Genomic DNA, 25,732 nt, shown 5'->3' on the forward strand with positions numbered 1-25,732 from the left:
TAACTGCATCGTTGGTTAATAAGTAAGCATTTCACGGTAAGTTCTACACCTGTTGTTTTCAGCAACATGTGACAAGTAAAATTATATTTTAATTTGACACCAATGAGCCATCCAATCTGTTATGCAATACACACTAAATAATCTCCATGTCACAAATGTCTGTGTGTGTGTGTTTGTATGTGTATGTGTGTTGTCCTCTCTGACCTTGCTGTTGACCGGTATGAACAGTATGACCTCTGCCCTGTGCCAGCTGTAGTCCTGTGATGAGTCTCTGGTCCACAGCACAGTGTCATCAGCTCCATCCTGGTCTGTCCTCAGCCTCATAGTCAGACTGGCCGTCTCCTCATCCTGACTGTAGTAGAAGAACCTCACCTGTAGGGAGAGACAGAGAGCAGCGTCTCACTGAGAGAACTACAGACTAGCTTGAGGAGGCTTTGGCACGTGGCTTTGGCTTTGGCACCCTCTAGCCAACTCTATGTGCTGGTGTAACATTCATGTTCATTGTGAACCATATAGATAACGATTGACAGAGTGGTTGTGAACGTAGAGCGACTCACGGTGCAGTTGGAGCTGGGTAGCAGAGTGCTGGAAAGCAGCTCTGATGTCTGGCCCTTCTCAGTAAGGTGGCTCCCGGGAATCACATAGTGCCCTGAAACATAAAGACGACCTCGTTCTATCACAAAGAACCGGCCTGTATCTACACCACCGACAGTAGTGGGGGGACGGTAATCTCAGCACCCTGAAGTAAATCTCTCAGGAGCGTTGCTACTCTATAAGTCTGTGACGAAAGACCACCGGGATGGCCAGAGGGCAATTCTTGAACTCCCTGATCCACACACTATAATCTGTCTCGAAGTGCACCGAATGGACCTACCTGCTCCGTTGTTTTTGGTGTGGTCCCTCGGCGGCCCGTGTCGAGGCCAGGCGCTCTCTCCCTTCTGGAAGGTCCAGTCAGCCCCGGGGGTGTCCACCTCACTCTCCTCCCAGGAGCACAGGCCCTGCTCAAAGCTGCAGTGCCCTTCGTAACCCTGCTTTTCTGGATACACGCGGACAGAGGAAAGGAAACACTCAGGATTTACAACCAACTCGATTAGAGCTCTTTGTTATTATTATGTGACCTGGCCAGGAAAAACTCCAGGTCCTTTGTTAAAAGTATGAACCAAGGTTTCCCTGCGTACAAAACGGTCCTTCTCACTCACCACAGTCGACCTCGTCAGTCCCATCCCCACAGTCGTCGGTGTAGTCACACACTCGGCTCTGCGCCACACACACACGGTTAGAGCAGGTGAACAGTCCAGCTGGACAGGAGTCCTGGGGCTCTGAGGGTGAGAGAAAACAGTTCAGCTGGACAGGAGTCCTGGGGCTCTGAGGGGGAGAGAAAACAGTCCAGCTGGACAGGAGTCCTGGGGCTCTGAGGGGGAGAGAAAACAGTCTAGCTGGACAGGAGTCCTGGGGCTCCGAGGGGGAGAGAAAACAGTCCAGCAAAGACTCACTCAACCTGCTTTAAAATCAGCACTGGAGCAAAGTGAGATTCAATCTATATACTGTAGCTCCTGTAATAGACATAGACTATGTTATGTTTTGCTATACTATCTTCCCCTAAATGCAATTGACCACTTAGGATATTGCCATTGTATTTTATAGCGTAATTGTTTCCCTTCCTCTGCAACACAAGTACCACAACCCCTGTCTACAGTCACTTTGCGTGTTTGCTGCTCACCAGGCAGACTACAGTTGAGGAAGAGGATGTCGTCGATGGCGATGTCCCCTAGCTGACTGAAGGTCCTGGTCGCCTGGAAGAACAGGGTGAACACATGGGGGGGTACGACCCACGATCACCTCCCCCCCGACGCCACGCGTCCCCTTGGTCCCCCGACCGCCACCACAGAGGAGTGGTCCTAGAACCCTCCTGAAGAAGCACACGGAGTTCCCCTACACCTACATCAACGCAAGCACACACACACAATGCACACACCCATAAACACTACGACGGCCCATACCAAAAATGTAAACATAAGCAGACCAAACTCTTTGGTCCTTTAAAAACCTGCTGTATGTAAAACATTGTGTGCTATAGCTTGGAAAATAAATAAATGTGACTCTGGATGACAACATAATGATGTTTGTTTCCAACATTAGGTCTGTTTTCCTAAAGAAGTTAAATCCGCTTTGTGTTTTGTTTCCTTGCCACGATACTAACGAGTATCACGGTACTGGTATCATCCCGGCCCTAATAAACACGCATAAACGCAAAACGTGCACATACAGGTAAAAAGTATATTGAAAGAAGGTGCTTCCACACAGGTGTAGCTCCTGAGCTAATTAAGCAATTAACAGCCCATCATGCTGGGCAGGCCATTATTTTGGCTACCGTGGCTATGTTCCTATAGGACGACAATGCTCCCCATCCACGGAGCACGAGTGGTCCCTGAATGATTTGATAGGCAGGAAAACGATGTCAATCCTACGCCATGGCCGTCTCAGTCAGCAGAGCTCAACCCAGTTGAACCCTTAAGGGAGATCCTGGAGCGCCGCCTGAGACACCGTTTTCCACCAGCAACAACAAAACACCAAAGGATGAAATGTATATGGAGTTCCAGACACTTGTAGAATCTATAGCGATGTATGGAAGCTGTTCCACCGCACTATCAAAACACTTTATGTTGGCGTTCCCTTGATTTGGGCAGTTACCCGTATGTGCAAGCACGCACAAACACACAGCACTTGTTACGCACGCGTGCAGATGTGTTGGAGCATCTTACCTGTTCCATACATGTGGTAGTAGAACTCCAGCGAGCACACAGCACTGGCCTGCTTCATGGTGGGACTCTGCAGCGCTGCAAAGCTGTCCACATCCCCACGGCTAGACTCCACCGCCATGTACCAGCCTGGAGGAATACAGGGTAAACAGAGGGGAGTTCAAGTAGAACTACAAGGGTGGTGTGTGTCTTAAATGTGTGTGTGTGTGTGTGTGTGTGTGTGTGTGTGTGTGTGTGTGTGTGTGTGTGTGTGTGTGTGTGTGTGTGTGTGTGTGTGTGTGTGTGTGTGTGTGTGTGTGTGTGTGTGTGTGTGTGTGTGTGTGTGTGTGTGTGTGTGTGTGTGTGTGTGTGTGTGTGTCTTACCCAGCTCAGTGCCCAGGGTGTGGTCTAGTGACGGACCAGTGTTTTCCGTGGTAGTGCCATTCCTGCCCCGCTGCCAGGTAAACTGGCCCACACTGACATCCGCCCAATCACAGGTGCCGTTCTCAAAGGAGCACCCCACAAAGTCGCCGCTGGTCCCATTGTCTGTCGGGACAGGTGAACGTGGGATGGAAGGACATGGAATAGGGTATGGGAGGACCGAAACAGGTGTAGGGGACAAGGGCCGACAGAGGACAGGGGCAGTTAGCCTTGCTGTTTTGATTTTCCCATAACCAGTCTACAACTATAGTTATAAAGCCTTCCACATGGTTTGTACTGTACCTGGACAAAGCCCTGGCGTTACAATGATGTCATCAACAGCAATAAATCCACGGTCTCCAGATTCTGCGTCTATCAGCACCTAGACAGACAGGGGTTAGAAAGTACACTCAGATGAGCAGGACCAGTGTGTGAGCTGCTTACAAAGCGTTAAACCAGTCACTCAGTCACTGTACCTGGAATGGGCCAGACTTCTCCACAGAGCCAGAAAAACGGGTCCAGTTGGATCCCCCAGACTGGGTCTCAAACAGTAACTCTTGTTTTGTTGGACCAGAGCGCTCAAACACGCGCAGGGACCCAGACTCACTGCACAATAAGAAACACATGAAGGGAGGGCCGATAATTATTCTATTAGAGAAATGTTTACTCCTACCACACTTTACCAATATAGAGCCTGCTATCCCAATAGTAGTCGTTCATATACAGGTCATTACAATAGTAACGTTCCATACGGTGGCATGTAGCCTAGTGGTTAAGAGCGTTGGGCCAGTAACCAAAAAGTCGCTGGTTCGAATCCCCGAGCCGACTATAGATGAAGAAAAAACATCTGTTGATGTGCCCTCGAGCAAGGCACTTAACCTTAAACTGCTTCTTGATAAGTGTCTGCTAAATTACTAAAACGTAAATGACTCCAACCAGAGGGTCGGTGAGTGTGTATTTCTGGTTTTTGAATGTATGTAACTTGTGTGGTTTTAATGTACCGAACACCACACAAAATAAATTCCCCTCTAAGAAAAGTCAAGTCCCAGTAAGTCTAGGCTCTGACCTGCCATTCATGTGGTACCAGATGGTAAGGCAGGTGGCTTCAGTCTGAGACTGGATCCACTCGGAGACCACCACGGCCCGACTGCTCTGGTTCTGTGGCAGGGCCGGGCTCAGCAAAAACCTCCCTGATAGGAGAACAGATCACAATATAGGTATACGTATACATCAGTCATCATCATAAGGCAGCAACTATCATTTCAGCTTGAGTATCTGATGCACCACATTAACCTACTAAAACGATGTGTGTACAATCTCCGTGTTAATCCGAGAGCATCTTCTCTTTCACAGGTCTAATTGGAAGGGAATCCTATTCTAGCCTGATTTTCAACTAGTTGACCTGGATCGATCGACGTGTTTCTCTTTGTAACTGCCTGCGGTGCCTGTGGTCCAAGCTCTCACCCTCTGGTGTCTGACTGGTGTGGTCAGTGTCTGGGCCATGGAAGCGTCCGTCTGCCTGTACCCAGTCGTGTCCGCCTGTCCGGGCCTCGTTGACCCAGGTACACTGGCCAGACTCAAAGTCACAGCTGCCCGTGGGAGTACAGGCTCCTTCCCTCATAGACACGTCATCAATCTGCACCGTCGAATCAGAGCCCGGCGCGTGCTCCGCTCTGAAAACCACCTGAGAGTGTGTGCGGTGTGTGGGGTGAGGGGATGGGAGGTTTGTGGGCGTGTGAAGTCAGAAGAAAGTGGAAAGATATCCATCAGTCACTCGCCATTCCACTTTCCACAGCCAATTAGAATGCGTGTTGCGGTAGCTAGCGAGCGGAGCTAACCTTAAAGGTGTTAGGGGCGGACACAGTGAGTTCTGCCACCTCCCAGCCTGTAGAGGGAGCTCCAGAACGCTGCCACAGAGCCAGGCCCTGCTCCTCGCTCCTCAGGACATGCACTGACAGACGGTCAGTGGAGCCAGCAGGCAGCCAGTACCTAGAGGCGAGGAGTGAGAGATCAGGGCAGAGGCGAAATGAGAAGATTGCGGGGTGAGGTTTTTAGTAGGAGAGTGAGGTGAGAAACGAGGCTAAGGGGTGAGGGGGGAAAAGAAAGGTGAGGAGAGGTGAGTTGGGAGGAGAGGGAGGTAACAGCGAGGGACTGAGCTCACCAGAAGCGAACACACATCCCTGTGGTAGAGCTTAGCTCTGAAGAAAGCAACTGAGCCACCTCGGTCTCCTCGGAGCTCCGTTTCAACACAGTCAGATAGAAACCTACAGGACACAGACAATCGATAATTGCCATTATAATAGATTGGATTTATGCAGCACTTTAACGGGTGCCCAAATCCCGCTTTTGCACCAGCTAAATTCGCAGCCAAACAATGCCACGAATGACTACTGTTTGACCTGCTTCCTGACGGCCAGGTGGGACTTCCTGGTTAGATAAAGGTTCAACAACAAAAAAGATGTATCCCTTCCTTTTCTACCACCCTTCCCAAACAATGATATTGGGCCATAACAGCACTCACCGTTCTCAGTTCTGTAGGTGTGGTCCAATCGGTCCTTGCTGCCTCTCAAACGGCCCCAGCGCCCCTTGTGACTCACGTCTACCTCAAAGTCACACCAGGAGTCTACCTCAAATCCACACGGATCTGTATGAAGCACACACTTATTACCCTGGTGCTTCCCCATTCTCTCCCGATTTAGAATATCCTCATAGTCTCAAATCAGTGAGGAAATATATTGCCTACATGATGGGTTTGATATGGTGTAACCCCACCGAATGAAATGGAACTCTAGTAAGTGATATGATCGACATAGGTTATACTATGTGCATTAGTGGCAATATAATAACAACAATTATATACACTTTCAGTGTTAAAAAAATGCTTCCCAGGGCAGTGTGTTTATAGAGCCATTATGAACGCATCTCTTACGTTGATCTTTGCAGGCCCCTTCCTTGACTGTGACATCATCGATGGCTATAAACCCACTGCCAGAGGTATTCCTGCTTCCAGAGAACTGAACCTAGACCACAGATCATACATGTACATGTATTATGGATCCCCATTAGCCAAGGCAGCAGCTACTCTTCCTGGGGTCCAGCAAAAATAAGGCAGTTTATACCATTAGTTCAAACAGACAGCTCGGTGCATTCAACATGTCAATGTGCACGTGTGTGTACCATCAGGTAAACCTCTCACATATACAAGTATTGATGAAGTCAATATCTTCCTCTACTATGAACCAGGAGAGATTGACGTGCATATTATTAATATTAGCTCTCTGTGTACATCCAAGGGCCAGCCGTGCTGCCCTGTTCTGAGCCCTCATTACCACTGTGTGTGTGTGTGTGTGTGTGTGTGTGTGTGTGTGTGTGTGTGTGTGTGTGTGTGTGTGTGTGTGTGTGTGTGTGTGTGTGTGTGTGTGTGTGTGTGTGTGTGTGTGTGTGTGTGTGTGTGTGTGTGTGTGTGTGTGTGTGTGTGTGTGTGTGTGTGTGTGTGTGCATACCTCCTGTGTGTCTGCTATGCCAAGTTGAACCTGTGCATTCATCCACTCTGAATCCTGGCTGCCTTGGCGAGTCCACACCACAGTTCTTGATGTTTTCTACCATGGAAGAGAATGATTATAGTTCCATGTAATACAATATTAGTGTTACAGTATTCTTGTAGGTGACGCATTGAAAAAAACAGAACTATTAGATGAGTAGGTAGTTATGTGCAATTTAGAGGACAATGACATAAAAGCTTGGTGATGAAAGGCACTTGTTCAACCGTCAGTTCAACCAACTGTAGAAGGCTGTTACTCTAAACCCCCTCGCCACTAATACATATATTGACAATGATTTGGGCAATAGCAGTCGTCAGAGAATTCTGTATGTTTATTATAACGTAACTAAGGCCCAGAGTTGTAAAACTCCTTATAAAACATCTGTGTAAAAAATATACGGCCAGGACAGAGATTAAGCCTAGTCCCGGACTAAAAAACAAGCTCAATTTGTATTCTGAATTGAAAGTACTTCTCAGTCCAAGACCCGGTTGAGTCTGTGTCTGGGAAAGCAGCCCATACTGTAGTAGCTGTCTACTGTACATACCGTCTGCACTAAGAGGTCCAGGTTGGACACAGATGGTCCCAACATGTAATACCAGAAGCCAACGCAGAGGTCCGTGGTTTGGAACGTAAGAGGAACAGAGACGACTGCGGTCTCACCGTCCACGCTACCAGACATATTCACCATCAGGTAAAACCCTGTCACACACACAGGACACAAAGCAGCCATTTTTTAAACGACAGTTTTCGCCACTTTGAGTGAAACTTGTGGCAGATGCACAAGGCGACATGACCCCCTCCTTTGGACCATCTGGCAGAACGGCCAGAATATGTAGGAGACGGTGCCAGACGCATGACGGAACCAACCCTATGAACTATGCCTATGTAACGTGTAACCAGTATATAAAGAGATCTAACGGGACTGCCCCGTGGGGGAAGCTCACTTCAGACCGGTACTTTATGCATCGAAGTTTGACAGTGACCTCTCCAGCATGCTGATAATAAACAATGATTGATTTAAAAATTGATTTGGAATGTCCCTGTGTAAAATGTCCATGACAGTAGCTAGCTCTTCAGGTCCAGAACAGTACCTTTGTCATTTCCGACCGTGTGGTCGTACAGCGGTCCATTCCATGGCTGGTCCACCTGCAGGCCTTGGGAGTGGACCCAGTCGAAGGCGTCGTCGGTCTCCTGGACACAGTTACACAGGCCTGATGGGGAAAGACAGGAACATTTTCATCTCATGTAGTTTTCCCATCTTCTCTTTTACAGGCGTATGTTATTGCTTCCTTCACAGTGCTCCTTTATGAAGCTGAACCCTCCCCGCAACTCATTCTTAATGCCAATCAGACCTAAGTAAATCTTCTTGGAATTCTTCCGCAATTCCAGGAGACTTCAGGCTAAACTAGGAGGGGTTGGCAAACAGATCTGGGACCAGGTTGATGTATTTCCTAGCAAGCCTCTTCTCTGTGCCTCACCATGTTCAAAGGTGCAGTCCATAGGAGTGGCTGGAGGGGTGGTGGGTACTGTGGTGGGGGCTGAAGTGGTTGGGATCAGCTCTGCACAGGTCAGGTTCATCCTAACGTGGATGTCATCCAGGGCTATGCCTCCATCTTCTCTGCCGGGGCGCCTGGTGGAAAATATGATCTGCAACAAAACACATGGTCCAACAATGTCTACTTGAATGCTCACTGGTACATTGGTTGACCGCTGTCTGATTGGTTGACCGTTGTCTGACCTGGTGTGGTCCTGTAGCGTTGTAGTCCACCATGGCCTGATACCAGATTGGGTCGAGTTGACCAAATCTGCTCCATATCGAACGTAGAACACCTGTCTCATTCACATAGACTGTCAGCTCCATCTGGTCTGGGGAGGGAAGCAAACACTAAATGCACACTTTTTTTTGGTATGTATGACACCAGTAGGCCCTATAGTGGCATGGTATTACACGCACAGGAGGCTGCTGTGGGGAGGACAACTCATAATAATGGCCGGAACGGAGCAAATGGAATGACATCAAACACCCGGAAACCATGTTGGATGTATTTGACACCATTCCACTGACTTCACTCCAGCCATTACCACGAGCCCAATTAAGGCGCCGCCAACCTCCTGCATGCAAGATCGGTTTATTGTTTTGCATTATATCCTTCAGCATTTACAGCCATATCAGAGCCAGTTTAGGCTACTTACCCATGGTTCCCCACATGTCCATGAAGTACCAGAACTCTATACATGCATTCTCTACCGCCTCCATAGGTTCACTCTGCAGCTGGGTAATCTCCAGTCCAGAGGAAAATACACCTGTCGTGAAGATGATGTAGTGTCCTGGAGAGGAGAGCCACAACAAACACAAGTAAAGACATTTTCTTTAGACAACGAAAACCACAGCGGGAAACGCAGTGCCCTGGGTATAAACTTCAGAAGGCTAACGCTGTCTTGTGGCACAGGGCCGACCAGGGCTCAAACCCAATTGGTCACACAGGCTTGAGGACTTGTTAAAGCTCCCCAAGCCTAAAGTTGAGCTAAGACTTTAGCTCAGCGGTCAAATACGATCTTATGGCACAGACAGAATTGACCTAGGATCAAACCCCTTCAGTCACACCGTCAGCCTACCCTGGCCAGAGTTGGTGGTGTGGTCCACTTTTGGAGAGAAGCGTCCTCCACTGGACCCTGACCACCATTCCCAGTCCACTCCTGACACAGCTGGGGGACTGTTCAGCCAGCCACAGTAGTCAATCTCAAAGTCACAGAACCCTGCAGAACACACACACACACACACACACACACACACACACACACACACACACACACACACACACACACACACACACACACACACACACACACACACACACACACACACACACACACACACACACAGATGGACTTACGTGCACACACATATGGATGGACGCATGCACGAACTCAAGAACACACACATAGTAAAAATAGCTTTCAGAGCCTTTCTGGTTTCTGTGTGTATTTTTTTAGTTTTTTACATTAACATCCCACTGGTCATCGATTCATTGACACACTCACCTTGTGGCGGACAAGGCCCATTAACAAGGGTGAGGTCATCAATGGCAATGTCCCCCTCCCGGCCATCCCCGGCCACAGCCTCAAAGATGACCTGTCAATCAGGAAACACATTGCTGTAATCTTAGTGAGTCTATCTATGAACGGTCTGTGTTTGATTGTACGACAATATGTACAGGGTCCATGCTTCATAAGTGTAAATTAGTGCGAAAGTAGATTACAGGGTACAGTAAACAGTGGTCCTCAGCTGAAGGTTTCCTCAGCTGAATTCCAGAGTAGAAGTCATACTATATCTAGGGTTTGTCTGAAATGGCACTCTATTCCCTATATAGTGCACCACTGTAGTGCTCTGGTCAAAAGTAGTGCACTATTTAGGGAATAGGGTGCCAATAGGATGCCTTGATATCACCCCGTACTCTCATTCTGACTCTCTGTGTGTGCTAGTACACCTTTAGTGGTCTACTGAAGGGTTGAAGTGCACAACCTGACAGCAGATTGCACGTCAGCACTCACCAGACTGTTTGCACAAAACGCATCTGATTATGTTGAGGGTATATTTCTGTTTTTTTCAGATTATCCAAAGATTATATATCGCAGACCATGGCGGACTTTGTGACAAACTCAACCATGTACGTGCCAGCTGTTTTATCTCCAGCGCAGAAAAGCAAGACTCCTCTTTTCTTTATCTTTTCATTGGAAGATGATTTATGACGCTCAATCAGATGTTTAACGGTTCACATGTGATAAAACACTATCGGTGTGGATTACTTCTAGTGTTAATTCATGTACGACCAAAATGTGTTCAGCTTTCACATGCAAACACCACAGTTGGGGTCAATGCGATTTCAATTGAGTTGTGTAGTAAGTCAGTGTTGGGGCAGATCACTTTTAACATGAAAAATAAAAATAAAGTAATCAGTAACGTAACCGATTACTTTCGATTCTAACACCCAGGGCATATTTTAACTGCAACTAAAATATAGTAACATGGCTATTTCTAATTTGGGGACTGGTGTGAAAGCATACAAATGCTATAATTCACATTATATTTGATATTGTGAGACCATCCACAGGGCTCAAAATAAACTTTTTCCTCACGCTTTCAGTTGGCGGCACAAGCCAACAAATCTGGTCATGCGGGGTCAGGCAATAGAACACACGAGTAGTCTGATAATCTTATCTTAAACCCACTCAAATGACTTAAATCTAATAGACTACTAAAATGGTATGATTCAATAAATCAATTGTTTAAATTAATTAGCATGTCCGAGCAGGAATGCATGATTCAAGATACCGTGGTGTATAACCTTAACCACGGATTATCATAACATTTGGGTTGGACAATAGGTTCGGAAGTTCATGGTTTGAAATGTTGCTCAATTAGAAAGCATTTTGTTTCCCGCTACTCAGGACAGAGTGAAAGTGAACTGTAAATACACTACAAAGTGAACTGTAAATACACTACACAGTGAACTGGAAATACACTACACAGTGAACTGGAAATACACTACACAGTGAACTGGAAATACACTACACAGTGAACTGGAAATACACTACACAGTGAACTGTAAATACACTACAAAGTGAACTGTAAATACACTACAAAGTAAACTGGAAATACACTACACAGTGAACTGGAAATACACTACAAAGTGAACTGTAAATACACTACAAAGTGAACTGTAAATACACTACAAAGTGAACTGTAAATACACTACAAAGTGAACTGTAAATACACTACAAAGTGAACTGTAAATACACTACAAAGTGAACTGTAAATACACTACAAAGTGAACTGTAAATACACTACACAGTGAACTGTAAATACACTACAAAGTGAACTGTAAATACACTACAAAGTGAACTGTAAATACACTACAAAGTGAACTGTAAATACACTGCAAAGTGAACTGTAAATACACTACAAAGTGAACTGTAAATACACTACAAAGTGAACTGTAAATACACTACACAGCAGCAACTCTATGGAGTCCAGACAACTTTCTGATTGACCAGGCCTGTGGTAAAATGGTTTGGTAGCCTTACCTATCGATTCAATCAATTGGAACACAAAAGAAGCCACGCACCCTTGACGGGCGATCAGCAGGAGCACAAAATGACAGCAGTGCTGACGAAGTCTTCCATTGGATGAAGAAGTCCCTTCTTGTTTTATACCTTTATTTAACCAGGCAAGTCAGTTAAGAACAAATTCGTATTTTCAATGACGGCTTAGGAACAGTGGGTTAACTATCTGTTCAGGGGCAGAACGACAGATTTGTACCTTGTCAGCTCAGGGGTTTGAACTTGCAACCTTCCGGTTACTAGTCCAACGCTCTAACCACTAGGCTACCCTGCCGCCCCAATGTCATTAGCTGTTTAAGAAAGTAACTGTAATCCTGATTAAACATGTTTTTAAGTCGTCCGGGCTGATTACAGTTACCTCATTTTTGTCATTTGATTACTTAATCTCCATTACAAATAATCCATAGTAGCAGCAGTAGTAGTAGTAGCAGTAATAATAGTAGCAGTAGTAGCAGCAGTAGTAGTAGTAGCACCAGTAGTAGTAGTGGTAGCAGTAGCAGCAGCAGCAGTTGTTGCAGTAGTAGCATTAGTAATAGTAATAATAGTGGTAGAAGAGGCAGAAGCAGCAGTAGAGTAAGAGTAATAGAAGTAGAAATAGTAGTAGTAGCACCAGTAGTAGTAGCAGCACCAGTAGTAGTATCAGCACCAATAGTAGTAGTAGCAGCATCAGTAGTAGCAGCATCAGTAGTAGTACCAGTAGTAGTACCAGTAGTAGTAGTACCAGTATGAGGAGTACCAGTAGGAGCAGCATCAGTAGTAGCACCAGTAGTAGTAGTACCAGTAGGAGGAGTACCAGTAGTAGTAGCACCAGTAGTAGTAGCAGTAGTAGTATCAGTAGTATTAGTACCAGTAGTAGTAGCACCAGTAGTAGTAGCAGTAGTAGTAATAGTAATAGTAGTAGTAGCCCCAGTAGTAGTAGCAGCACCAGTAGTAGCAGCACCAGTAGTAGTAGCACCAGTAGCAGCAGCAGTAAAAGCATTGCCAGTAGTGTCTGCATGTACCTGGTAAGGTATATCAGGGCTGAGGACCGTAGTTCGGCCGTGTCTCCAGCGATCTCCCTGGTCTCCAGTCCTGCTCCACAGTAGGGTCTGGGTCCTGGAGCCTGGGAAGGGCTGCAGATAGATGTTGAGCTCCCCTGAGGCCCTGCCCTCCATGTGGTACCAAAACATCCAGCACTCTCCACTGCGAGGGGTGGCATCGTTCACTCCCGTTATCATACGCCCCCTGCTACCCACGTGGTGGTTCCACAGCTGGGCACTCAGGTAGTATCCTGAGCAAAAACATACCATCATATACAGGATGAGTGTGTGTGTGTACACGAGTGCCTGCTTGTGTGCGTGCGTGCGTGTGCGTGTGTGTCTCTCTCACCCAGTTCAGTACCCAGAGTGTGATCCAGCGCTGGGCTGGAGGTGTTGGCTCCCAGGGCCCCGGTGGTTCTGTTCCAAGTGAAGTCTCCAGACATCTCCACCTGCAGGCCACACAGGGACCCCTGGAAGGTGCACTCTCTCTCCGCCGGACAGGAGCCATTCACATTGCTGCTGCTGCTCACTACCATGTCGTCTATGACAATGCTACCTTGCTTACCACCCACCACAGCCTCCAATATGAACTGAAAAACACACGTTCTGTGGTCAAAATACATGACAATACATTGAAAAATACAGATGGTATATGGTCAAAATGTAGAGACGGTGCATTTGCCGTACCAGGTGGTGATACAGGATGCTTTCAATGGTGCATTTTACGGAACGCTTGTCAAATAGATACTGTAAGTCGCCCTTAGTCTGTTTATAAAAAAGGACTAAGTTGTTCTGATGAAAATACCAACCAGAGGGCAAGCGTATCATGAAGGACTTTGGTTGCAAGCAGGACTAAGACAAAGAGGAAGAGGCAAAGCGAGAGGGCTCACTCTCACCAAAATCCGTCCAGAATAAGACCAATGCGTTTCAGTGGGCTTAGTAATATGCAGGCCTAAACTTGATGCCTGCGATTCCTGCTTTTGGGACAACGAGTCCCATTGTTAGGTTGGAGACATGAGCATCTCATCATTATACACAGATCTCTGACTAAGGTAACACCAACATCATCTTTTAGGGAGCGAAAATGAGGTTTAACAAGACATCAACTGGCGGTCATCTTGTGCCATCGGCGGTTGCAATAGACCCCTTGTTTTTTAAATTATATTAGAATAATCTACATTCTGACGGCTACCCGTTAGCCTATCCATTGCCACATAACGAAAGATGTGAAAACCAATAATAGGCTACTGTTTGTTTCCCTGGCTGAGTGGATGAGCTGATTTGGGCCCTCAGCTGATTGATTTGGGCCTACTGTAGAACAATTACATTTACATTTAAGTCATTTAGCAGACGCTCTTATCCAGAGCGACTTACAAATTGGTGCATTCACCTTATGACATCCAGTGGAACAACCACTTTACAATAGTGCATCTAAATATTTTAAGGGGGGGGAGGGGGGGTGAGAAGGATTACTTTATCCTATCCTAGGTATTCCTTAAAGAGGTGGGGTTTCAGGTGTCTATACAATAAACTTATAAACAATAAAGTTTCCTCCAGTGTGGATGCTCGCCCACGTTTTCTTGTTAGGCTACGTATAATTTGCAGAGGTGGGTAAAGTACTGAACATCTGTACTTTAGTAAAAGTAGATTGTAATTTACTCAATTAAGAAACTACTCAAGCAGCTCCTCCAGGAAGAGTAAACAAAGTATCCAGCCAGAAGTACTAGTTACACATTTAGTTTGGTCATTTTTTTACACCTTATGGTAAACTGTGACGGCAAACAACAAAGATTTGATTTGACATTAATAGATTATTGAACCCTGCCAGCAGCATCTTGCAGATGTCCTCCAGCACAGGTAGTCTTCAGTGGAGACTGACACCCAACAACGTCTGTAGCCTGTCGGTTGTTTTCTGCCTAAATTGGTCATTACAGTCACGTCCCATCGCTGCAACTCCTGTACGGACTTGGGAGACGCAAAAGTCGAGAACCACAAAAGATGACCCTGCCAAGCTGCACTGTTTCTTGACACGCTGCTCGCGCCAATGTGTCAGGGGAAACACCGTGCAACCCGGCCGGTCAAAACCTCCACGAACCCGGGCGACGCTGGGCCAGTTGGCGCTGCCTCCCGTCTACATCCATTTTTGCCATATATATATTCTATTACAGACACCTTAATGCAGACTTTTCAATTATACTATGTGAGCTAAACATTCAAATGAAAAAAATATGTAAAACATTTTCCTTATAGTATTATTTTTTGAGATGACTAATGATACTGTCCCGACTACAACAAAAAAAGACTTTAATACGTGTAATTTTGTCCTTGAAAATGTTTAGTGAAATACTATTCATTACTGCATTAGTGGTGTGGAGGCTGTGCTTTATCCTTCCTGTTTGGCCCTGTCCGGGGGTGTCCTCGGATGGGGCCACAGTGTCCCCTGACCCCTCCTGTCTCAGCGTCCAGTATTTAAGCTGTAGTAGTTTATGTGTCGGGGGGGCTAGGGTCAGTTTGTTATATCTGGAGTACTTCTCCTGTCCTATTCGGTGTCCTGTGTGAATTTAAGTGTGCCCTCTCTAATTCTCTCTTTCTTTCTCTCTCTCGGAGGACCTGAGCCCTAGGACCATGCCTCAGGACTACCTGACATGATGACTCCTTGCTGTCCCCAGTCCACCTGGCCGTGCTGCTTCTCCAGTTTCAACTGTTCTGCCTTATTATTATTCAACCATGCTGGTCATTTATGAACATTTGAACATCTTGGCCATGTTCTGTTATAATCTCCACCCGGCACAGCCAGAAGAGGACTGGCCACCCCACATAGCCTGGTTCCTCTCTAGGTTTCTTCCTAGGTTTTGGCCTTTCTAGGGAGTTTTTCCTAGCCACCGTGCTTCTACACCTGCATTGCTTGCTGTTTGGGGTTTTAGGCTGGGTTTCTGTACAGCACTTTGAGATATCAGCTGATGTACGAAGGGCTATATAAATAAATTTGATTTGATTTGATCCAGGGTTTATATACATTACTGATTCAAACTCATACGTGAGCCGGGTCAGTGGCTGTAACCACTGGATCACACAGGCACTGAGGCAACCAATCATTTATTTGGCCTATTGTTTGCCTTGAACAATTTATTATAACAAAAAAATACATCTACCCCCTACAAATATGTCAATTTATTCTGAATATTAAACATCCATTCAAACCCTTCTGCTGCAGGATTATTTATTCTCCTGCGACGAAAAGGGTCAAATTAAGATCCGACATACGGTATGTACCTGTAGTGGGGTGTCAGTGGTGAAGGTAAGGTCTGTAAAGCGCCACTTGTTCCCCTGAGTCCCATGTCTCATCCACACAACAGTCTCTGGCTCTCTGGTTGACTTGGTGAGGAACCTCACGGAGCCTGGAGTAGAACCAGATAGGGGTCATGTCTGTTCAACTGTGACAATAGGCACCATTTGGTCTGCTTTGATCCCCCTTGGCCTCCTCAGAGTCTGATGTCAGAGTTATCATGCCTATTGAAACTCCCCACGCAATTGTATCTTTATTGGGCCGGGAAAAAAATTACTAATTGCCTTTTGCAAATAATGAATTCAAAGATATTGAGTTTGGCCATCAGTGGCGCCTAAAAAACATATCCTTACCAACATCACTGCCGTACATGCGATACCAGAAGCTAACACAGATCACTGTGCCTGCTGGCTGAGGGTAGCTGATGAGTCTGGCTGTTGATGAGGGGTCCAGCTTACTGCCGGGGGTAATGGACATGAAATAACCTGTTAACACATGCACACGCACAGTTGAGAACGATCTTGTACTCTAACCAGGTTTCCATCCAACTTTTTTATGCAAGTAAAGTATGGATTTGTAAAAAATGGAACAGTCTTTGGTAAAAAAATAAAATAATAATTCACTACGTGGCATCTTTTTGTTTCTGTAAAATGAATTATGTGAGAAATAGCGGTGAAAATGCATTCAATGAACACATATTGATTTAATAAACCATTTGTGTGGGCCTCCTACTACGACTCGGGAAAGCATGCAGTTTATTAGACTACAGATGAAATACATTATGATGAACTTCACAGGGGGATGAGTTTGATGCTCCTTTCCAATAAATATCGATGGTCTTATTCTGGTGACATGATGATCCATTCACACCGATCTCAACAAATCATTTCTGTATGGACTTCGCTTTGTGCACGGTGGCATTGTCATGCTGAAACAGGAAAGAGCCGTCCAAACTGTTGCCACAAACTTGGAAGCACAGAATTGTCTAGCATGTCATTGCATGCTGTAGCGTCTGTCGGACTGCCAGATGGTGAAACAGTGATTAAACACTGCAGAGAACACATTTCCACTGCACCAGAGGCCAATGGAGGTGAACTTTACACCACTCCAGCTGACGCTTGGCATTGTGCATGGTGATCTTAGACCTGTGTGCGGCTACTTGGCCATGGAAAGACATTTCACGAAGCTCCCAACTAACAGTTATTGTGCTGATCTTGCTTCCAGAGGCAGTTTGGAACTTGGTAGTGAGTGTTGCAACCGAGGACAGGCAAATATTATGCGCTACGCGCTTCAGCACTCAGCGGTCCTGTTCTGTGAACTTGTGTGGCCTCCCACTTTGCTGAGCTGTTGTTGCTCCTAAACGTTTCCACTTCACAATAACAACACTTACAGTTGACCCGGGAAGCTCTAGCAGGGCAGAAATTTGACAAACTGACTTGTTGGAAAGGTGGCATCCTGTGACGGTCCACGTCGACAGTCACTGAGCTCTACAGTAAGGCCATTTTACTGCCAATGTTTGTCTTTGGAGATTGCTTGGCTGTGTGTTTTATTTTATAGACATGTCAGCAACAGTTGTGACTGAACTGGCCAAATCCACTAATTCGAAGGGGTGTCCACATACTGTTGCATGTGTAGTGTAGTCAACATCCAAAATATAAATCAAATAAACAAAACCACACACCAAGAGAATAATCCTGTTTACATTTCCTGACTAAAACACCTCTCCTTCCATCTCTCCATCTAGGATATGATCTAGTCTGTGGTTTGGCAAACCCTTGACTTACCACTGCCAGTAGTGTGGTCTATTCCTCTTGCTCTCTTCCACAGAAGGGAAACAGTGTGGTCTGGGTACCTTTAAACATCACCAGGAATAATGTTATTTTAATGATGATGATGATGATGATGATGATGATGATGAGTATGATTATGAGGATTGGAGATTATATTGATTCTTATTATGGTTGTTATTGTTATTACCAGGCACAGGTGTCCTTCTCAAAGTCACAGGTGAGGAGTTGGGAGCCTGCAGGTATGTCCCCTTCCCCACAGCTCTCAAAGCTGATATCATCCAGCATGATGTCCTGAGCTCCAAGGAATGAGGGGTCCACAGAAAACTCCAACTAAAGGGGGGAGGAAAATAGAGAGAGAGCAAGAGTGTGCATGTACAAGTGTGTGTGTGTGTGTGTGTGTGTGTGTGTGTGTGTGTGTGTGTGTGTGTGTGTGTGTGTGTGTGTGTGTGTGTGTGTGTGTGTGTGTGTGTGTGTGTGTGTGTGTGTGTGTGTGTGTGTGTGTGTGTGTGTGTGTGTGTGTGTGTGTGTGTGTGTGTGTGTGTGTGTGTGTGTGTGTGTGTTTCCAATGCCAACCTTGAAACCTCCTGGTTGATTACCGATGAAGGCCGTAGCATTCTCCCATCCTCTATTCTGCTGTGGCTTGGAGATCATCAGTAATTCTGTGCTCCCAGTGTTTCGGATCATCTTCAGATACATCCGAGTGGACACACTAAAGTCATCATAGAGGTGGTACCAGAAGCTAAAAATATCAGAGCATCCTTAGTACAACAGCTACTGTAGCGACCTCAACAAGAGGCTTGGACCTATTGGCTAAGGTGTAATGGCTAAGGCCAATTACCTCTGACCATGTCTGAACCCACAAATATTATTTTAAACTGTTTCTTGATATAATAGTAAATGAGCTCTAGCTACCACATAGAAAAGCATTTGTTTGTATTTTAGTAAATAGCTGTTTCAATACACCATCAGGTTATTAAATACTTTTAAGAAGACACAAAACAAACTTTTTCCCAGATGAAAAACTATGACTTTATACCTCACAAACTCTCCTTCCTCCTCTTTTTGTTACGCAATGATTAAAACCGTAAAGCCGGAAATCAAAGGGAAACGCTGACTAGTACAGAATTTCTCCTTACCTTATATGGCATCCCAAAGCCATTGGTTTGTCAACGGAATGCAACAACACGGCCTTGCCAAAGTGTGTTGCTGAGTCTCCTTCCACATGCATAACATGACCTGGGACATATAAACACACACATCAAGCAGGCAGCACGGATACTGTACAAAGACGCACATGGACAACACAGCAGTCATAACAATGGAGCTATGTGACCATTCTATTCCCTCGGGCTGGGTTTCCCTTAAAGCAACGCAGCACTGAGATCATCTTTCGTCCATTTCAATGGAATGAAGATGAACTTAGTGTGTGTATTGAGACATATACCCCAGGGTGATCCCGTGGTGTGGTCCTGTCCAGGAATCAGGCTGATGTTAGCCATCTCCAGCCTCCAGCGGTACACTCCCACACTGCTGTCGTTCCATCCACAGGAGTGGCGCTCAAAATCACACGACCCTGAGAGGGGGACACCAGGGTCGTATTCATTGGGCACAAAACAGAAGATAACAGGCAGACACAGGGATGGACTACCTGAACTTGTCCAATAGAAACGCTTGTTTTTTTTGTTGTTGTTGCACGGTGTGCCCTAATGAATATGACGCAGCAAACAGTCTGAGACACGCTAGAGAAACACTAAGACTAAAAACTAAAAGGGATAGAAAGTGTTTGATTGTTAGACAGAATGGTGTTTGTTTGTTTTTTTATCAAAGGAAGAAACAACTGGTTCCCACAGCCTCTGTCGGGCATTTTGAACGAGAAGAACGAAGAGTTTTGAGCAGAGAGAAGAGAATAATAGCTCTCTAGAGCTGAAGAGTACGCAGAGAAGCCGGAGGAAGATTTCAGATTGACGTACCACAGAACTCCTCATCGGAACCATCGTCACAGTCGTCCTTGAAATCACAGACATCATCAACTGGGACACATTTGCCAGACGCACACAGGAAGTCGCTCTCAGGACAACAGGAAACTAGGATCAAAAAGACTGAAAAATAAAAAATCCTATTAGACGAGTTCCTTGACCTCTCGGATCTGATCATTCTATATTTTGAATGACAACATTACATTGGCAAACTGCAATTAATAGAATTCAGGAGGTGTGTGTCTACTGAAATGAGAAGGGGAGAAACAAATGAAGAAATATGTAGAGTATTTTCATTCTGAATAGCATTGCTGTTGATCATTGTCTGCCGTGCTGGACTCATATTCACAAAGCGAATTCACCGTTCAGGAAGGTTGATTACAACGGCAACCATTTGAATATAACGGTTACCGACGGCCTCTGACAACCATTCCATTCCCTCTAGGTATCACTGTTGCGCCACACGTGAGACCACCCTGACTGTCCTGCTTATACACTCATCCAAGAGACAAACACAGTCGTGCACATAGGATCATGCGAAGTCATTATGTGTAAGGTAAACTCACCTGATAGGAGAACCAATAATCTTCTCATGTTGAAAAAAACATGGAAACAATACAATGAATACAGAAAAGAAAGAAAAGGAATGTGAGGCTTCAGAAAACTGCCTGACTGGTATAAACTTTATCATCCCATCCAAGGAACTGATTGAACTGATCGTTTTTATAAAGATTCCATTTCCTCAACCGTTTGGTCTTATCAATAGCATGTGCTTAAAGTCCACACAGCGCACTCATTGAACTCACATCACATTCCCTCTGCCTAGTCTTTATGGCCCACCGTGTATTTCAGGGCCAGTATTCATTAAGAGAGTCTCAGAGTAGGAGTGCTGATCTAGGATCAGTTTAGCCTTTTAGATCATAATGAAGAAGATTGTATTACAGGGGGAGGGGGGGGGCTGATCCTAGATCAGAACTCCTAATCTGAGATGCTTTTTGAAAACGGGCCTTGAACCCTATCACGCTGTCTGTCTGGCACAGCACAGCTGAGCTCTGGACTACCTGATCTAGAGAGAGAGTTAAATATGGTTCTGCCCCTTGAACCCTAACACTCTGTCGGTTTGGCACAGCACAGCTGAGCTCTGGACTACCTGATCTAGAGAGAGAGTTAATATGGTTCTGCCCCTTGAACCCTCACTGTGTTCCTATCTTTGCCAGCTTTCCTAGAGATTGTAAGGCGGTGGGAGTTGAGGCAACAAAAATCAAGTGTGCTTGTAACCAACTGGCAGTGAACCTAGTAGTCAGTGTTGAGAGTGGGAACAGTACACCGATGTTAAACGTCAAACGACTGTACAGTTCACCTATCAGTGTATGGGTGACAGTTGCATTTGAGGTCTGGAAATCAAAGTCAGTGATAAGCTACTGTGTGATCAACATTCTAATCTAATCGACACGGACACAAAAGTGACGTGATTGGGACATACATTTTTTTTTTTTTTTTTTAATAAAAGTTCAAACAAATTATTTACCATAGTAACATTCATTGGGTTATTGATAGATGGACTTATAAATAACGCAAATAATATGTTACTATGGTAGTCAGACTATGGAATTGTGATGTGGAACCTCCTCTGTGACATCATATTGTGTCCAAGCACAGTCACCATAGACATTATGACATCATGAACAGTCATCTGTGGTTTATTGTGACATCACCATCCCTCTGTATCCATTTGAGGACAACAAAGTCAGTGGGTCATGAGGTATGGCATCTTGGAGGTTGTCAAATCCATCAACTGCCCCTGGTATGTTCAGATAATGAATTGAAAATAAATATTGCATTACAATATCATTGGTTATTACAATATATAGAACATGCCAATAGTTTGAATTATGCATTTACTTTGTAGATTCATATGTTTACTCTTACAGAATATTAGTAAGGTCAACCCTGTCTGAATTAACAGTTTCTTTAAGATGCCATTAAAGAGGCGAGGGCTACAAATCTTATAGATTATAGTGGTAAAACATACGGTAACAGGCTACTGTAGGTGGTTGTTTCTGTCTGAGAAAACTTAGTGGTACTCTGTTTCCCTGCCAGTCTGTGGGAGGCGTAGGGGGCTCAGGAGACCTCTCTCCATGGCCAGAGACTCACTGAAAGTACTGAGGAGGGGGAGAGAGGGGAGAGGGAAGCGTGGGACTCCGGCTTGCCCCTGCCCACCAGGAGCCTCTGAGCCAACAGAGCGGAGAGACTCTCCCCAGCCACAGTGCAGGAGAGTGGACGCCAACTCTGTGAGAAGGCGCAGGCCTCCAGTAATCGGCTCTAGAGATGGGATGAAACACTTTCCCCGTAAGAGGCTGGAGGCCGACTCTGTGAGGAGGTGCAGGTCTCCGTGCGGAAGAAGGAGAAACTCTCCCCAAGGCAGGAGGTTAGACAACCCTATCAGGAGACGCAGGTCCCAGATCGAGAGGGACCAATCTCCTGGGAGCTGCAGAGAGAGGGAGGGAGTGAGTGATGAGAGTAAGGAAGAAGAGGAAGGTAGCAGCAGCAGCTCTGGCTCTGCCAGTGAGAGTGAGACATCTGGAGAGAGTGAAGGAGAAAGAAAGGAGAGAGAAAGTAGAAGAGTGATGAAGCAGGCTGCTTGTCTGTTTGAAGAGATATCAGGGCTGAGGGTCAGGGAGAGTCACACCCAGGAGACAGAGAGTGAGGAAGAACAACAACAAGCATTCCCTTATTTGTTGAGAGTAAGGACCAACAGAACACACAACCATTTACCAGTAGAGAACGCTAGAGGCCGAGCCAGACCCAAACCAAAACCAAGTAGGAGCGAACCCACCAACAAAGACTCTCCCGGCCCATCCCGAGCCAAGAACCCACGCATGAGGCCCAACATGATCAAACTGAAGTCCAGAGAGAGAGTCAAAGCCAAGGACATGGGGGAGGAATCGCTCCTGAGCCGACGCAGAAGTCGAAGTGAGACATCCAGCAGAAGTCCTTCTTCTCAGAGTGAGACAGTAGGAAGACGGGTCACTCCAGCCTTAACGTACACTTACAGACTAAGGCCCAGAGCCCCAGCTCCAGCACCACATAGGCAGGCCGAGCTTGAGAGAGAAGCTGCTGCCATTAGAGAGAGGGGGAGGAAGAGAAAAGAGGAAACCCTGAGAGGACAGAACAAAGTCCAGGAGGAAGAGGAAGACGAGGAGGAAGAGGGAAAGGAGAGCGCAGCTCTTTCCTGCTCGGGACTGAAGGGAGGGAGAGGAGGGTTGGTGAACAATGGTAAGGGACTAAACCTGAGATGGCGTGATGACAACACCAAACGGAAGAGAAGAAAGAGGGCCAGAGAGGAGGAGGAGAGCAGTGAGGAGTTGGTGGAGAGGGTGTGGTCCAGGGAGGGCTGGAAGAGGAATAAGAACAATAGAAACACTAGTCCGGAGATACCCATCGTTATCCACTATCTAACCCGACAAAGGAGAGGCCAGTTGAAGAACCCACTACCCAACGATAGAGGATCATCCTCTTCTTCTTCATCCTCAGACTCCAGTATCTTTAATCATGGACCCAACCCCAGTAAGACCGGACTACAAGTAGTATCAATTCAGCAGAAGAAGAATTAGCCTGGTCCCAGATGTGTTAGTGCTGTCTTGCCATGGGCCTGACAATGACCACAGGAGCTGGCAAGACAGCTCAAATACATCTGGGACCAGGCTAAGGAAGAACTAGTATTTGGATATGACATGAAACAGTATCTAATCTTGAGTTTGTTATTTCTAATCTGTGATGATTTGGGCATTATCTCATGCGTAACTTTGTTGCAGGTAGCTTTGAGTCTCTCTTCACACTGGGGAGCATGCTGGGTAAAGGAGGATGTGGGGCGGTCTACGCCGCCATGCGCAAAAGTGACGGCCAACAGGTGAAGCTTTTAACAGTTGGTTAAAGAATTCTAATTCTGGTCGTAGTAAGTTAACAGATAGGAGGAAACATTAGAATTTTCATCTATCAATATTCACATAACGCAAGAAGTGAAAGCACACTACTATATGAATATATCATGTTGCTTTTACCCCGTCAGGTGGCCATAAAGTATGTGAACAGAGGAATGGCCGAGCCATACGTAAAGCTTGTAAGTAGCCTGTTTTAGTTGACGCAATGGCAAGTACTGTAAGTCTAAGAAGACAAGAACGCTCCTACTGGGTTTTGGTCTGGGTTTGGCTCGCCCTCTTGCGTTCTCCGTTGGGAAACAGTTGGGTGTTCTGTTTGTCCTTACGCTCAATAAAGGGAACGCTTGTTGTTGTTGTTGTTCTCCACTCTCCTTCTCAGAGAACACCTCATTTAATGGCAACCCCCCTCTCAACCTTTCCATCCCATCTCTCCTCCTCACCTTTCCAACTTCCCCACCCCTCTCACCTCCAGCCCGGAGAGAGGAGTGCCTTGCCCCTGGAGGTGGCCCTGATGCAGATCGTCTCGCGGCCCCCGTCCTGCTGCTACGTGCTGGGCCTGCTGGACTGGTTCGAGGAGGGCGAGCGTTTCATCCTGGTGCTGGAGAGACCCTATCCGTGCATGGACCTGTTTGATTTCATCGAGGAGCTGGGAGGCCGGGTGGACGAGTGTCTGGCCAGGATCATCATGATACAGGTGATGGGTCGAGATCTGTGTGGCGCTAGAAACGCTAAGGTTGTGTGTTCATTTCTCGCAGGGATCACATAGACAAATATCTCTAGTCACTCCTAAATCACACTTTTCTTAGGCATATATTATGTTATTGCAGGTGGTACTGGCTGTTCGGCATTGCCGCGACCGAGGGGTCCTGCACCGAGACGTCAAGGCTGAGAACCTGCTGGTGCAGACGGACAACCTGCGGGTTAAGCTCATCGACTTTGGCTGCGGAGACCTTCTGAGAGAATCCTCCTACAGAGACTACTCAGGTAGGACACAACAGGAGAATGGCTGGACAGGGTTATCGTGTTCAGTAGGCACGGAATGCAAGGAAATGCTATGAAACCGAGGGAAATGGGAAGGTACTATCTAAACTCGTCCAATAAGAAGCGCTCATTATCGTTAAAAAAATACATTTTGTCAGTGTGCCCTAATGGACATGACTAGTGGTAAAGATAAATAAAAAAATATAATGTTTCACCCCTCAGGCACAGAGGAGTACTGTCCTCCAGAGTGGGTGCTGAGCGGTGTGTACCAGGGCCGCCACGCCACCATCTGGTCACTGGGGGTACTGCTCTACGGCCTGGTGTGCGGCCGTCTGCCCTTCAACAAGGAGGCTGATATCATTGCTGGGCGCCTGCGCTTCAAAAAGGGCCTGACTAAAGGTGAGCGGGAGGGAGGCAAGTGCAATAGACCATTTGAGAGAGAAAATAAAGAGTTTGTGTTGGTAAACGTGGGTATGCATTTAGATGTGGTTATGGATACATAAAATGGTGCTCAATGACAAAAAATATAAAATATATAAAATAGGGACCCAAAGGCAAACTCACCATCCTATCATTTTTTTCCCCTTTATGGTGCAGAGTGTAAGGAGTTGATCAACTGCTGTCTGCAGCAGGATCCCACCAAGAGGCCTGTTCTAGAGCAGATCCTTCTTCATGACTGGATGGCAGACGGACCAGTGATCTAGGACGAACTTTATGAGACTGGGTGATCTACCACCTGGGTCAGCTGTGGTCGGCTCGCAGGTTACCATGACAACAACGATCAGGGAAGAAACGCAAAATGAACCTTTGCAAGATACCAGTATATGAATAAAGAGAAGAAAGCAATCAAAACACACCGAGTGGCATGTCAGGGTTTTTTTCTGCAGTATTTTCATAGACATTTTCCATTGTCTTGTTTTT

At 46.1% G+C, this 25,732-nt stretch overlaps 2 protein-coding genes across 4 annotated transcripts; one reads left to right on the top strand and one right to left on the bottom strand.

Annotated features, from left to right (window-relative positions):
* Positions 1 to 314: 314 nt before the first annotated feature.
* si:ch211-106h4.4 (MAM and LDL-receptor class A domain-containing protein 2) lies at positions 315 to 20,649 on the bottom strand. 3 transcript variants are annotated; one of them, XR_006834282.1, is made up of 34 exons: positions 20,459 to 20,649; positions 19,887 to 20,015; positions 19,361 to 19,489; positions 19,053 to 19,152; positions 18,490 to 18,655; positions 18,104 to 18,246; positions 17,911 to 17,978; positions 16,480 to 16,611; positions 16,114 to 16,238; positions 13,190 to 13,430; positions 12,823 to 13,091; positions 9,743 to 9,833; positions 9,317 to 9,457; positions 8,894 to 9,028; positions 8,439 to 8,566; positions 8,179 to 8,347; positions 7,792 to 7,911; positions 7,245 to 7,399; positions 6,662 to 6,757; positions 6,088 to 6,178; positions 5,680 to 5,802; positions 5,320 to 5,422; positions 4,997 to 5,147; positions 4,623 to 4,842; positions 4,225 to 4,348; positions 3,635 to 3,764; positions 3,462 to 3,540; positions 3,123 to 3,284; positions 2,763 to 2,888; positions 1,721 to 1,938; positions 1,200 to 1,319; positions 875 to 1,036; positions 558 to 649; positions 315 to 372 (listed from the first exon to the last, which is right to left on the bottom strand). XR_006834282.1 is itself a non-coding variant. In XM_046321051.1 (31 exons), exons 1-30 carry the CDS (start codon positions 20,484 to 20,486, stop codon positions 1,769 to 1,771), a joined length of 4,044 nt encoding a protein of 1,347 aa, XP_046177007.1. In that variant the 5' UTR covers positions 20,487 to 20,649; the 3' UTR covers positions 1,381 to 1,411; positions 1,721 to 1,768. The 3 variants fall into 3 exon arrangements, 2 of the variants coding, with proteins under 2 accessions (XP_046177007.1, XP_046177008.1); XM_046321051.1 differs by lacking the exons at positions 315 to 372; positions 558 to 649; positions 875 to 1,036; positions 1,200 to 1,319 and adding an exon at positions 1,381 to 1,411; XM_046321052.1 differs by lacking the exons at positions 315 to 372; positions 558 to 649; positions 875 to 1,036; positions 1,200 to 1,319 and adding an exon at positions 1,435 to 1,457.
* Positions 20,650 to 23,964: 3,315 nt separating this feature from the next.
* LOC124010004 (serine/threonine-protein kinase pim-3-like) lies at positions 23,965 to 25,730 on the top strand. Its single transcript, XM_046322303.1, has 5 exons — positions 23,965 to 24,012; positions 24,303 to 24,524; positions 24,658 to 24,814; positions 25,034 to 25,210; positions 25,409 to 25,730. Exons 1-5 carry the CDS (start codon positions 23,989 to 23,991, stop codon positions 25,513 to 25,515), a joined length of 687 nt encoding a protein of 228 aa, XP_046178259.1. The 5' UTR covers positions 23,965 to 23,988; the 3' UTR covers positions 25,516 to 25,730.
* Positions 25,731 to 25,732: the final 2 nt, after the last annotated feature.

The sequence above is a fragment of the Oncorhynchus gorbuscha genome, linkage group LG22 (genome assembly GCF_021184085.1).
Source record: "Oncorhynchus gorbuscha isolate QuinsamMale2020 ecotype Even-year linkage group LG22, OgorEven_v1.0, whole genome shotgun sequence".
NCBI classification, from domain to species: Eukaryota; Metazoa; Chordata; class Actinopteri; order Salmoniformes; family Salmonidae; genus Oncorhynchus; species Oncorhynchus gorbuscha.